The sequence below is a fragment of the Ochotona curzoniae genome, unplaced genomic scaffold (assembly GCF_017591425.1).
Source record: "Ochotona curzoniae isolate NIBS_2020 unplaced genomic scaffold, NIBS_Ocur_1.0 contig_3255, whole genome shotgun sequence".
Taxonomy (NCBI): domain Eukaryota; kingdom Metazoa; phylum Chordata; class Mammalia; order Lagomorpha; family Ochotonidae; genus Ochotona; species Ochotona curzoniae.
In genome coordinates, this window is record NW_024465777.1 from 3,551,300 (window position 1) to 3,564,539 (window position 13,240).

Sequence of the window (13,240 nt, forward strand, 5' to 3'; positions counted from 1 at the left end):
CCCGGGCTCAATTGCTATACTATCCCAACTGTGTGGCCTTGTGTTTGGTTTACCTCAGTCTTCCCACCTGGAAAATGGAGCCAATGAGACCTGCCTATAATATTAGGGAGACATAGGGCTAGAAGCATCTCCGCAGAGCACCTTGACCCAGGCTAGACAGGTGAGTGGGTGTCTGAAGTAGAACTGGAGCCCAGGCCTTTTGATGTTTTTTCCTCAGGCCAGCACCCTGAGGTTCTCTGTGCTGGCATTGCTTCTGGAGACCCAGCAGGTGACCTTCCAGGCTCCCTCCTAGTGCTCCCAGGCACTCCACGCCTCCGCCGTGGCCCAGCACAGTCCTGTCAAGGGCTTATCTGATGACAGGCTAGACAACAAGCGCTACAGTTCTGACACATGTCCCCAGCACCTCTCTCCCTCTTATCTATTCTCAGGATAACTCACCTACACATTCCACACGGTGCCAGCACCCTGACCCCAGCGCCCCAGCAGGGAGTGGGGGAAGATCCCAGATATAGCGGCTTATCCAGTGTGTACACTGGTGGCCTTGGGGATGAAGGGACACTGGGCTCTGGTGATGCCTGATGGGGTTCCCTTGGCGTCCGGAGCCAGAACCTTCCCGTGTGCCTGTCCCCCCTAACGCCTTCCGCCTCACACCCTTTCTTAGGGATGGGCAGGCCTGGGTGCCACTTGGAGCTTGCCGATTTTGCTATTCTTGTCTACCCAACATCATCCTACCAACCTGTTGGTGTGGAAGCGAGGGTGGGCAACAAGACCACTCTCACAGCAGTTACTTGGTGTTACCACTCTCTGCCTGCCTCAGCCTTCAAACCCAGGTGGGTAGGAAAAGAGGCTCTGAGAGAGTCAGGAACTTGCCCGAGCTAGTTAAGCGGCCAAGCTGGAATTTCAACACTGCTCTGGAAAAGCTTGTACTCTTTGCCTTTCTTCTAGACCTGCATCTCCACGGGTGTGGATCGAGTTTTCAAGGAGCTTTTTGTGAAGGTGGTTGGATTCACCTCACCAGGAAACCTCACACCCAGCCGGGCCATGGTGCAAGGGCAAGGAGGCGGAAGATACAGTTGCAGTTGGTGTAAGGCCAGTGAAGAGGCTTGAAGAGGAGGGTAGGGCCACGGCTGACCAGCTCTGGACGCCTCAGAATGCATTTTCTTTCTAGGCACTGGGCCATCTTTGAGGGTCCACAAGCAGGAGCAAGTCAAACTGCAGTGGCTCTGACAAAAGCATTTGGTGCTAACTACAAGTTCTTCCCCGGATGGGCTGTGACAGGGGGTGATCACGGGGCCCACTGTGTCCCAAGACAAAACAGGATAGCATCTAATTCCTAGGATTATGTCCTGAAATATTGACTAACCCCGCACGCCGTGGTTGGGAAGTTAGGCTGGGAAAGCCACCTGCGAGGGTAGTCCGCAGCCCTCACAAATAGCTAGGAAGGGGGTAAAACACGGAAAAACACCTATGCTAGGTAAAGAACAGGACAGAAGATGTGATAGCTAGCATGTCCCCTGTTTTATCGGATCCTGATGTAGTATCATCTGTGGGGATCAACTGGGAAGAGGAACGCAGCCAGACGGTAGCAGCAGTAGCAGCAGCAGCAGTAGCAGCAGTAGCAGCAGCAGCCTCGAGGCGCGGGCGTGGCTTTCCGATCCTGCCCCCGGCTCTCTAGCCTGACTTCTCTTCCCCCTTTTTAAGCAGTCTTTGCGGTCGTTTCCAGTCGCTCTTTTGGCCATCCGGACAAGGCAGGGGACGTTGAGAGGGATAAAAGAGCAGAGGCGCGAGTCACCCGGCACAGAGCCGGGCCAGGCCGGCAGGGTATCCGTCCCCGCGTCCTCGCCTGGAAGCAGCAACCGAGCGGCGGCCGACACGCCCCCGACGACGACGATGACGACAACGCGCGGGGGCAGCGCCCTCGCACGGCCCGTGGACGCCGCCTGGGCCTGCGGACGTGGAGCCCCGACACCCCGGCGGGCTGCGCGCGCTCCACGGCCACGCCTCCCGTGACGCAGCGCCCGGAGTGGGGCGGAACCGCGGCGACCCCGCCCCGCGCCGCCGCGCTGTCACCACGTCGCGGGCAGCCGGCGGGGTGTGTGTGTGTGTGTGTGTGGTGTGTGTGGGGTTTGCTTTGTCATTCGTACCCCCGCCGCGCGCTGACGCGGCCGGCCTGGCCGGGCACGCAGGCGTCCGCAGGAAGGGCCTCGACGCGGCCGCCGGGACGCTCCCTTACATAATGACGCGACTGAAGGGAGCACATGTCGGCGCGGAAGCCCGGCTCGCCGCCAGCCCGGGTTGCACGAGGCCGGGGCCGCGCGAGCCGGAGGCGCGGCCTGCTCTGGCATGGATGAAAACACAGTGAAACGCAACGACCCTCCCAACCGCGAAGCGTACCTTCGCAACAACGCACAATATAGGATGTTATATTTATAGGGCCTATTTATAAGCCTCTATTTAGCTCTTTTCTGATAGGCCCAGCCGCAGGTCCAGCCACCATCCTCATTGGCACATTCTTCCGTCCCTCAAAGAGGCGGATTCTAGAGTCCGTTTTGCTTCAGCGAGCCCTCGGATTGGCCGTCCGCGGCGTCGCGGCGTCTTGGATTGGCCCCGCGGGCCGTCCGTCGGGGTCGAGGAGGCGGGGCAGGCGGCTGGCTGGTGCTGGGCGGGCGGGCCCCGGAATTGTCATTTCTTTGTTTCCGAAGGCGGAGGAGGCTCTGAACCCCCCCGCCCGCGTGCCACCCCCTCCCCCCGGGTGCTGGCTCCATGTCTGTGTGACCGGCCCCAGGGGTAGAGTCCAGGCCCGACGCGGGGCGGGCGGGCGGCGGGCGGCGGCTGAGGCGAGAGGCGGCGGCGGCGGCGCGGGCAGCGGCCCCCCGGCGGGAGGATGAAGCGGCGGAACGCCGACTGCAGTAAGCTCCGCCGCCCCCTAAAGCGGAACCGGATCACCGAGGGCATCTACGGCAGGTGAGAGCGGCGGCGCCCCTTGTGCCGGGCGCGGGCCCCGCCGCTCCTGCCGGCTCCGGAGGGGGGCCCGGCCCCGTTATGTAACCCCGACTAGGCCGCACGCCCGCGCCGGGGGGCTCTGCCGGGGAGCGCTGCCCCGGGAGCCGCCGGCCGGACCGCCGGGGGTCCACCCCGGGAGCGCGGGGCGTGGGGAGGGCGCGGCGGGCGCGGGCCGAGGAGCCGCCGCGCCGCCGTTGGAGCGCCCGGGCCCGCCGGGGGGAGGGGCGGCGAGCCCCTCCTTGCCCCCGGACCCGCGGCGTCCGGCCTCGGGGGTCCCCTCCCAGGACCCCCTAGCTCCCCTCCATCCCGGTCTGACCTCTGGTCTGGCCTGAGCCGGGAGGTGCGTGGACCACGGGCACGGGGGCGGGTGGAGAGCTGGCCAAGTTGGAAGCCGACTGTGGCCCCTGGAACCCCCTGGGTCCGGGCCACACCGCCCCTGCTTGCGTCTTTTGCTTCCCATCTGGGATCCCCGACTTGGCACCGATGGCTGAAGCCATAGCCCCACATCATGCCCTGTGGCCCCACTCTGGGGTCAGTCTCTCGACAAACAATATTTTGAACATTCCCAACAGCTAGTTTCCCCCAAACATTTTCCTAGAGCTTTTCTCCAAACTCATTCTCCCCGCCCCCCCTTCTCCTCCCAAAGAAAAGTGGCCTCCCTTTAAATAGAAATTGAAATTCAGGCCTCCCTGGGAGAAGGACAACAGGTTCATGGGGGGAACTTAGGGACTGTGTGCACGACTGTCATTTGCTGGTCCTTCTCCCAGGGTTGGTTGTAGATGGCCCTTGCCTGAGTGGAGAAAGGAGTTCCGAGAGATGCTTGGTTTACATGGGCAAATTCTCCACATGTGCCTGGCTGTAGGCTTGGAGTCTTCGTGCTGTTGTGCAGTTTGTGCAGTGGGTGAGGGACTTTACTGGCCTGTGCGTCTTGCGCATGCTGTTGCTTACACGCGTGGGAGGGCTGTTTCCCACCGGCCCCTGTGCATGGATGTAAACATAGGGGTTTTTGGTTTATGAGTTAAGGTGATAGCGTGAAGAAGGCACAGTGAGAAAGTTATTAGCTATGTCCTTATGGCATGAGATGCATTTGTTCAGCACATACAGTGTGTGTCAGATACTGTTCTAGCCCATCAGCAAGTGGCTGCGAGTAAAACATTCCCGAATCTGTGCCGAGTCTGTTGGACCTGTTTTGACTCACAGTGTATTTTTCCCACAGAGTGAGTGGGTGGCAGGAAGGTCCCTTCAAGTTGCACACACTGCGCATCCTTGAATAAAGTGTTCCCCTTATGCACCCCTGAGAAAAATGTGAGGAGCCTAGTGTCCTGGTGTCATGGGGACGGGAGGAGGTGGACCTGGGAGGACTGTGGCGTTTGTGGGCTTGCCAGTTGCGGTAACACAAGAGGACCGACCGCTGTTCCTAGCAGATGTCAACATCTTGTGTTGGAGCAGTTTGCCGCCTGTAGCAGGACAGCGGCTCTGGTGGAGGCGCTCAGGCGCTGCTGGAGGTCTGGCATTCTGGTGGCTTTGGGATTCGAATCTCCTCTTACCCTAAGAGGTTTATGGCAAATGATGCAAGTTCTTTGGTTTCATATCTGAGATTTCCAAAAACCAGCAGTACTTGTACTCTCACACCTGTTTGCTCTCCTAAGTAAAATTGTAATGAAAAGATTAAAAACATTTTTTTTTTTTGCCCTTGTTTTTGGTAGGATCATACGTTACGTGACATTTCAGTTTTCTCTTTTGCTTCTTGGTTTGTGTTGTGGAGTGTGGGGCTGAAGAACCAGACCAGGTCTCTTCTTACAATTCTGTTTTTAAAGAGAGGTTTAGAAAATGTCCAGTTGCTAAGTAAGCAGAATGAAGAGGCGAGTCATAAATTAGGAGATTGGAAGACACGAATATCAAATTTCTGTTGATCACTGCATGGAGTCTATATTAAATTGTTTTTCACACCAGCTATTACCTTTGTCATCTGATGAATTTCGGCCTCACTAAACAAAGTGTTTTTTTTTTTTTAAGATTTATTTTTATTGGAAAGTCAGATTTACAGAGAGAAGGAGAGACAGAAAGAGATCTTCTGTTGGCTGGTTCTCTCCCCCAAGTGACTGAAACAGCTGGAGCTGAACTGATCCAGAGCCAGGAGCCAGGAGCTCCTGGTCCCAAGGCTCTGTGCTGTCCATTTCTGCTTTCTCAGACCACAGACAGGAGCTGGAAGGGAAGTGGAGGAGCCCATATGGGATCCCAGTGCGTGCAAGGTGAGGACTTTAGCCACTAGGCTGCTGCGTTGGGCTCATTCTGTTGGCTTTTTTGAGGCTGTGTTGAAAGTTTCGATAAGCACTACCGTTTCATAGTGTAATCTTGGTGGATTCACTATTTTCTGGTTCTCTGCACAGCTTTCTGAGCGCTGGTGTAGGCAGGGGGTCTCTGTGGAGAGAGTGCCCTGGACAGACAGAGTGCTGGGTTCAAACTCTGAGTGCCCACTCTGGCACTTGACAGGGGCAGTGCATCCACACCCCGGAGCTCCAAGCCTCACATCAGTTAGATGAGTTTTGAGAATGAATGGAGGTACATGTACAGGTTGTGAAACTGTGCATTGTAGTGTGGTAAATATTATTACCGATTGTTGCTGTCACAGTTTTAACCTTTGTGGTTTATTTTTTGAAGAGGCAAGAAAGTCTCTAAGATTTGGTGCAGCCATAAACAGAGCTGAACCATCAAAATGGGGATAAGTTGCTGCTTGGTGTTAGGTTAAAAAATTTTCAGTGCCTGTGAAACTGTGTCTCATGATGTAATTTAATAAAAAAAAATTCTGTTCCTGAGACATTTTTAATCATGCCCTCCAATCCATCCACTGTTACTGAGGCGATTGTCTAATTATGTTGTTTATTCTTAGTGTCACAGCTGTGTTGGAATTCTGTTCCGGGGCAAGAGACAAGGCAAATCAATTTTAGACAGTATCTATATGTATAAGTGTGTTTGAAAGTATTTATTTTGAAGGAGTTACAGAGAGAGGAGAGACAAAGAGCGAGTGAGTGATCGAGTGAACCAGTGAATGCTCTTCTATCCACTGTCTGATTCCCCACGTGGCAATGCAGCCAGTGCTGGTCTTGGTGGAGATGAGGGGTCCCTCGACATGGGTGCAGGGACCCAAACAGTTGGGCCATCTTCTGCTGCTCTTCCCAGGTGGTTAATAGGGAGCAGGATCGGAAGTGGAGCAGCTGGGCAAGAAGCAGTGCTGTACCCTCTTTGCCACAATGCCAGCTCCTTTTAGACATATCAGTGTTACCTGTAGGTAGGTATATTCCCATCACTCAGAAATGGAAACTGGAATGAAAATATTACTCCAGTTCAATTAAAAGAAAGGAAGCAGGAATGGTGATTTTTAATATTATTGGGTTAAAAATTCAGTGTGAGTTTAAAAAAATCTGAGCCAACACAGACCGTGACAGAGAGTAAGCAATCAGTGTCGAATACTCAAGTGTTGAGTGAGTAAATGAATGCGTAAGTATAATGTAAGCGAAGGCATCCCTTTTGTTAGCGGTCTGCAGTGTGGAGTGCGTGGTGGAGGAAGGGACGTGCTCCTTGTGGTCCCTGCATGGCACATGCCATCCTCTCAGATCCGCACAGTGCATTAGAGCCTTGAGAACTCAGGAGTTGTGTTCCAGTGGAAATGCTGCTCTGGAACTAAATGTTGGCTTATTTACATGTTAGTGGTTCACCTGATACACTTACAGCTGTGCTTTGCCCTGTGCTGTTTTATGATAGCACAGGCTGTAGACAGTTGCCACTAACTGATGTGACATAGATGTGACAGTATTTTGACAATTATAAAAGCAAGTTATTAAAAAGTAAGTAAGAATGCTCCTTAACTATTTGCTTTTCTGAGGCCTGGGTTTTCTGGCCTGTGGCCCTCAGCACCAGAGCAGCCACTCCCAGGGTAGATTGCAGGCTCATGTCTCCAGGTATGGGGAACACACAGCTGGGAGCTGCGTGTTTCTTAAGGGTTGATTCTGTGGGGGTTACCCCCAGCTCGCTTGCTCTCCTGTGCTCCCATCTTCTCATTGACAATTGTTGATTCATTCATGTGTTGAAAGTATATTCCAAAACTTACCAGTTAAACTCGTTATTTACGTAAGTAAATATGAAAATAATTTTAAGTAAGGTTTGCTTTTCAGCTTTGGGGCAGTTTTATATGTTGGTAACATGCCTGGGGGAAGCTCCCTTCGCTGTGCTCTGTGACTGCTTCCTGGCTGCCTGTGCTGTGCCTGATGGTCAAGTCCCCGCAGCTCAGGACCTTGGCCACCAGGACGAAGCATCTGGTGGCCTTCATGTTGACGAGACCTTCCCATCTTTATTCTGGAGAAGCATTCCCGGGTCTTGGGGGAGTCTCTAAAGGGACTTTTTAAAGTGATCACATTTGACATCCTAATCAGCCTCCCAGCTTCCTTTTTTAGACCCCTGTTTAAGTAATGTGTTCTCTGGAGGTTCCGCTGCCTGCTTGCCCGCCGGCCTGCCTCCTTGAGGTGCCGTCCAAGCCTGAGTGTAGATGCCTCTGGGCTAGGCATAGTAGAGTCCCTGGAGGCTGGCTTCCTTGATCCGAGCAGGTGTTCTGCAACTGGCAGTTAGACACCGGTGTTGCAACTTTACAGCCTAGAAGCATTTCAGTGATGTCGGGCAGTGATGGACAGTGATGCTGGTCTTGACCTCAAAGTGACACACAGATGTTCGAGTTGGGGGGTTGGGCATAATGGAGAAATTGAGATGTACTGATGTGTGTAGTGAAGTATATTTAACTAAATTCCAATGTTTGTGGTTGCCATGAAATAATTTAAAATGCCATACTGGAATGTTTATGCTTCGTTTTTGTCAGTAGTGTATTTAAAAAAGGGCTTCCCTGTGACTTCCGTTATGGATTCTTGTTTGAACAATTTTGGCACGTTAGTTGCACCAGGTGCTTTGAAAACCCCCAAAGTTGGCCTGGTTGAGAAGGGGAAAGGACAGATGTGCTCTATTTCAGATAATTTGTTTAAAAGCTTCCTCTTTTGTCACTGGCATTCCTTTTTTCTTCATGGCCTTTCGTGCATGAGCCACACTAGAGCAAGAGATTGGTTTTATTGGCAGACTTGGTGACTTGTTGCACTTTCTTACTGGTTTTGTGCACACGTGTTCTGCACTCACGTTGCTGGAGTCTCTTTGGCCGTTTCCCCCAGTTACCCCTGGGTCTCGGGAGTATTTGCCTTGTCGTTTGCTAGGCCACCAGCTCAAGGTAGGGTCAGATAAATGTTTCATGTAGTTAAGTAAAATAATATGTTGCAGTTATTCTTCATATTATCTAGTGTGTTCTGCAGACTTACTGCATTTGACTGTAATTATTTCACTTGGTTCTTTTTCAAGAATTAGATGTGGAGCAATAACCATTTGATTGCCTGAGAAGCTGCATACATAAGTGGCGTACGCCAGTGGCACACACATCCCCCTAGCTAGACTTTCTGTCCACTTAAATCTGTTTCCTCATGGTTTCTTACCTTCAGGGACATGCATCCTGGCAGGTGAAACTTTGAAAAATTTTATCAACTATTGAGAGAATATTCATTGAGGCTTTATATATTTAACTTGCCATTTAACATGCTTGATAGCAAATTGGTCAGCTCATCACACGTCTCCCGTGGCACTGACCTTCATTTGTTTACATTAAGTGCGCTGTGCTCAGTTTGAGGCATGGGACGGGGACATCAGAAGTAATTTATTCACAGCCTCTCTTTGCTCTTTTTGTTTCCTTCGAGGTTTCGCATTTAGTGGATTGCAGTGGTGCAGTCAGTCTATGCAGATACGTCTGTATCACTGGGGCATTTGAGCTGTTTAAGATAGCTGGAAGTAATCTCCCTGTGCTCTTAGATTTTATAATTACTTTGTCCATTTTTTTTAAAATCAAGTCTGTGGCTCACTGCTGTAGTCAGTACCTTGTCTGTGTTGTGGCACAAGGACACTTGAACACTAGTAAGAGTGTACGTAGACAACACAAACCATCCCCGATGGGAGAAACACTGAGGCTTCAGTCTTCTTTCTCAGGTGTAGTAAGAACAGTTTTCTCATTTTTCCAGATCTAATTACTTCTAGTCCATTGTGCCACTCACTTTATAAAAAATGAATTCTGGGCACGGTGTGATGGCCTAGTGGCTAAAGTCCTCACCTTGTACACACCGAGTTCCTGTATGGGTGCTGGTTCATATCCTGGCTGCCCTGCTTCCCATCCAGCTCCCTGTTTGTGGCCTGGGAAAGCAGTCCAGGATGGCCCAAAACCTTGGGACCCTGCACCCATAAGGGAGACGCAGAAGAAGCTCTAGGCTCCTGGCTTTGGATTGGTTCAGCTCTGGCTGTTGTGGCTACTTGGAGAATGAATCAGTGGACGGAAGATCTTCCTCTCGTCTCTCTTCCTCTGTGTATCTGACTTTCCAATAATAAATAAGTACATCTTTTACAAAATGAGTTCTGTTTATATTCTAAAATTTTTTAAAACATTTTTTCGAATTAAAACATTTAAAATGGACAGTATGTGAGTGTGCATGCGCGCATACACACACACACACACACACACACACACAATGCTGTACTGTCCACCTTCATTCCTCCAGTGCCTGCCTGCAGGACTGGGCCAGGCTAGGCCTGAGTGGGAGCCAGGAACTCGTTCCCAGTCACCGATGTGGGTGGCAGGCACCCCCATGTTTGAACCCTCACCACGATCTCTCAGTCTGTTAGCAAGGCTGTGGCATCAGGGCTGGAGCTGGGTACAGAACCCAGGTACTGATGGGAGAAGCATGGGCATCCACCACCCGGTTAAGTGAACGCCATGAGCACCTGCTTTCTTTCTACTTTACATGTTTTGTTTATCGTCACCTTTCTGGGAGAGGGAATGTTGTTGGATTGCACACTTGAGTTGTCTCATTTTTTTGTGTCATAGTTGTCTCCATAGAGAACATCTGACTTACACATTTTTTCTGAAGAGCTTCATATTGCCATTGTAAATTAAGTATTTAAATCGTAAGTTTATGAGGTAAGATAATGAGAGCCTGTTCTAATAAACTACATCTACTTTTTTTGTTAAGATGTATTTATTTGGGCCCGGCGCGATGGCACAGTGCATCATCCCATATGGGCACCGGTTCTAATCCCAGCAGCCCCGCTTCCCTTCCAGCTCCCCGCCAGTGGCCTGGGAAAGCAGTCCAGGACGGCCCAAAGCTTTGGGACCCTGCACCCGCGCGGGAGACTTGGAAGAGGCTGTTGGCTTCGGATCGGCATAGTATCGGCCATTGTGCTCACTTGGGGAGTGAATCATCAGACGGAAGACCTTCCTCTCTGTCTCTCCTCTCTATATATCCGCCTTTCCAATATATCCGCCTTTCCAATAAAAAAATAATAAAAATAAATCTTTTTTAAAAAAAGATGTATTTTTTTATTGGAAAGGCGGATATACAGAGAGGAAGATCTTCCAAGATCTTCCATCCGATGATTCACTCCCCAAGTGAGCGCAATGGCCGATGCTATGTCGATCTGAGGCCAGGGTCCAGGAACTTCTTCCGGGCCTCCCACGTGGGTGCAGGGTCCCAAGGCTTTGGGTCGTCCTCAACTGCTTTCCCAGGCCACAAGCAGGGAGCTGGATGGGAAGTGGAGCAGCCGGGATTAGAACTGGCGCCCATATGGGATCCTGGCATTTTCAAGATGAGGACTTTAGGCGCTAGGCCACTGTGCCGGGCCCAACTTTTTATTTATTTATTTTTTAAGATTTATTTGAAAAGCAGGGAACATCAGAGAGAGAGACAGAAACACAAGGAAAGAGGAAAGGAGGGGATAGGAGTGAAGAGGAGCGAGATGTTCCACCTACTGATCCATTCCCCACAGTGCTGCTGCAGCCAATTCTTGGCCACGCTTGTCTCACATGAGTGGCAGGTTCCCAGGTACTTAGGCCATGCACTTCTGCCTTCCCGTGCGCAGTTAGCAAGGAGCTGGATCAGAAGGATAATAGAACTTGAACCAACACTCAGATATGGGGTGCCAACGTTGTAAGTAGTAGATTAACCCACAGTGCCACAATGGCTTCACATCTACTTATTTTTAAAAATCTTGTTTATCTTTGGAAAAGTAGTGAATCACGTAAGTTGAGTAAGCATGCTGTCTGTCAGGCTCAGTGCTGTCTGTAGTGTCAGGCATCCAGACGGGGCTGGAATATGTCCCCTGTGGAAAAAGGGGCACTACTATCATAGCTGAGCGTAATGCCCTATTGCTTAGCATGACACCTTATATAAATTGTCCTAAAACTGATTATTGTTACACTCTTGCTATTATGTTTTTATCTTATTATCTCAGTACCAGTGAGTGTTAGCTTCAGGTTTTCAGATGAGGAAACCCAATATTGCTAGATTTACTTGCCTGATGGAGACCTGTGTCTGAGTAACTCCAGGGTCTGTGGCTGTCTTGTTTCCTTACATTGTGGCACTTTACCCTTTGAAATTAGCTGATTGGTTTTATTTGAAAGGTAGGATGATGGGGAGAGGGCAGCAGATAAGGAGAGATGTCTTTTACACTCTGCTTTACTTCCTAAATGCTGCTGACTACTAGCGCTGGACCAGGCTGAACTCCATCCAGGGCTTCCACATGGGTGGCAGGGACTCAGGCTCTCTGTCTGCTGCCTCCCAGATGCACCAGCTGAATGAGAAGCAAGTGTCAAGTTGGTTGTGTGTGTTGTGTATGTGTGTGTAATCTCAGTGGAAGATACAGTGGAATTCTTTGTGCCATTTTTGCAGCTTTTCCATAAGTCTGAAATTATTTCAGAATGAGAAGTTAAATAACACATGCTAGTTGTAAAAAAAAAAAAAATTAAGCACTCAGTCTCTAGAAACAATATTCTTGAAAAGGCCCTCAGTTCTACCCCAGGATTTGTCTCTCACATGAGTGGCAGGTTCCACTCATTGTATAATTTTTAAGTGTAGGGTTTTTGCTTTGTTTGAGAAAAGTATATAAATATTTCTTTCCTAACAAAAATAGGATTCCATTGTATGTGTCTGCTTGTTGATCTGGAGAGCCACTTGACTTACTGTAGTGGCAGCTTGGGGTTCCAGGTGCAATGAAAACGGTTCCCCGTGGACTCCTGAGCTCTTACTGTGTTCTGGCACCAGCACACTGCAGCCTGGTCCACCCCTGGTCCACAGGTTTTCTGTCTGTGGGATGGCAGTAATGACCATTCCTGCTTCACAGTGGCACGAATAAGATGAAGGCGTTACTAGGAAAGCATTTGGAGAAGTTGAAGTGTGGTGTGAATGGGAGGTGTGATGAGGTAGAGGATGACTGTCGGTGATGGGTGTGATAACCTGGATTACATTGCAGAGCGGGTCTGTGTGTGTATGTACTGCTGTACACGTTTCCTAGGACTTCTACATTGTGTTTGCTCCTTCATCTTCCCCTTTTCCAGTCTGCATGGATTCTACGTGGTGTCAGGTTTTTTTCTTTAATCTTTTTTAAAAAATTTATTTGAAAGGCAGAGTTAGAAAGATCCTGCACCCACTGGTTCACTCTCCAAATGATTGCAATGGCCAGTACTGGGCCAGGACGAAACCAAAGCACGGAACTTCTAACAGATCTCCCACATGGTTTCAGGGACCAAAGCCCTTGGACCATCCTCTGCTGCTTTCCCAGGCCATTAGGTGGATCACAAGTGGAACAGATGAGACTTGAACTGGTGCACATGTGGGATGCCAGTGTTGTAGCTAGAGGCTTTACTTGCTGTGCCATGACACTGGTACCTGGTATCAAATACTTTTTAAAAATTTATTTATTTTTATTAGTCAGATTTACAGAAAGAAGGGGAGAGAGAAAAAGGTTTGACTGCTGTTTCACTCCCCAAGTGGCCACAACAGCTGGAGCTGAGCTGATCCAAAGCCAGGAACCTGGAACTTCTGGGTCTCTAACACAGGAGCAGGGTCCCAAGGCTTTGGGCTGTCTTTGACTGCTTTCCCAGGCTACAAGCAGGGAGCTGGATGGGGAGTGGAGCAGCTGGGATTAGAACTGGCTTCCATCTGTGATCCCAGTGCATGCAAGATGAGGACTTTAGCCCCTAGGCTACCATACCAGGCCTGTTAAGTACTTTTGAAGCAGAATTTTAACCTTCAAAAACTCCCCACTTGTGTTAGGTTGTGGTCACTCTCTTTAATATTTTTGTGTTTTATATGATCCTTTATGATAGCAACAA

At 50.3% G+C, this 13,240-nt stretch overlaps 1 protein-coding gene across 3 annotated transcripts in view; it reads left to right on the forward strand.

Annotated features, from left to right (window-relative positions):
* Positions 1-2,650: 2,650 nt before the first annotated feature.
* The window catches only part of MACO1 (macoilin 1), a 71,151-nt gene continuing 60,561 nt past the window's right edge, over positions 2,651-13,240 (forward strand). The window contains exon 1 of one of the 3 annotated variants that reach the window (XM_040979592.1): positions 2,651-2,964. In XM_040979592.1, coding sequence (XP_040835526.1) covers positions 2,885-2,964 — 80 coding nt within the window. In that variant the 5' untranslated portion in view covers positions 2,651-2,884. Of the gene's footprint in view, positions 2,965-9,588; positions 10,052-13,240 lie in introns of those variants that run through there. The other 2 variants (XM_040979594.1, XM_040979593.1) reach the window with 2 other exon arrangements.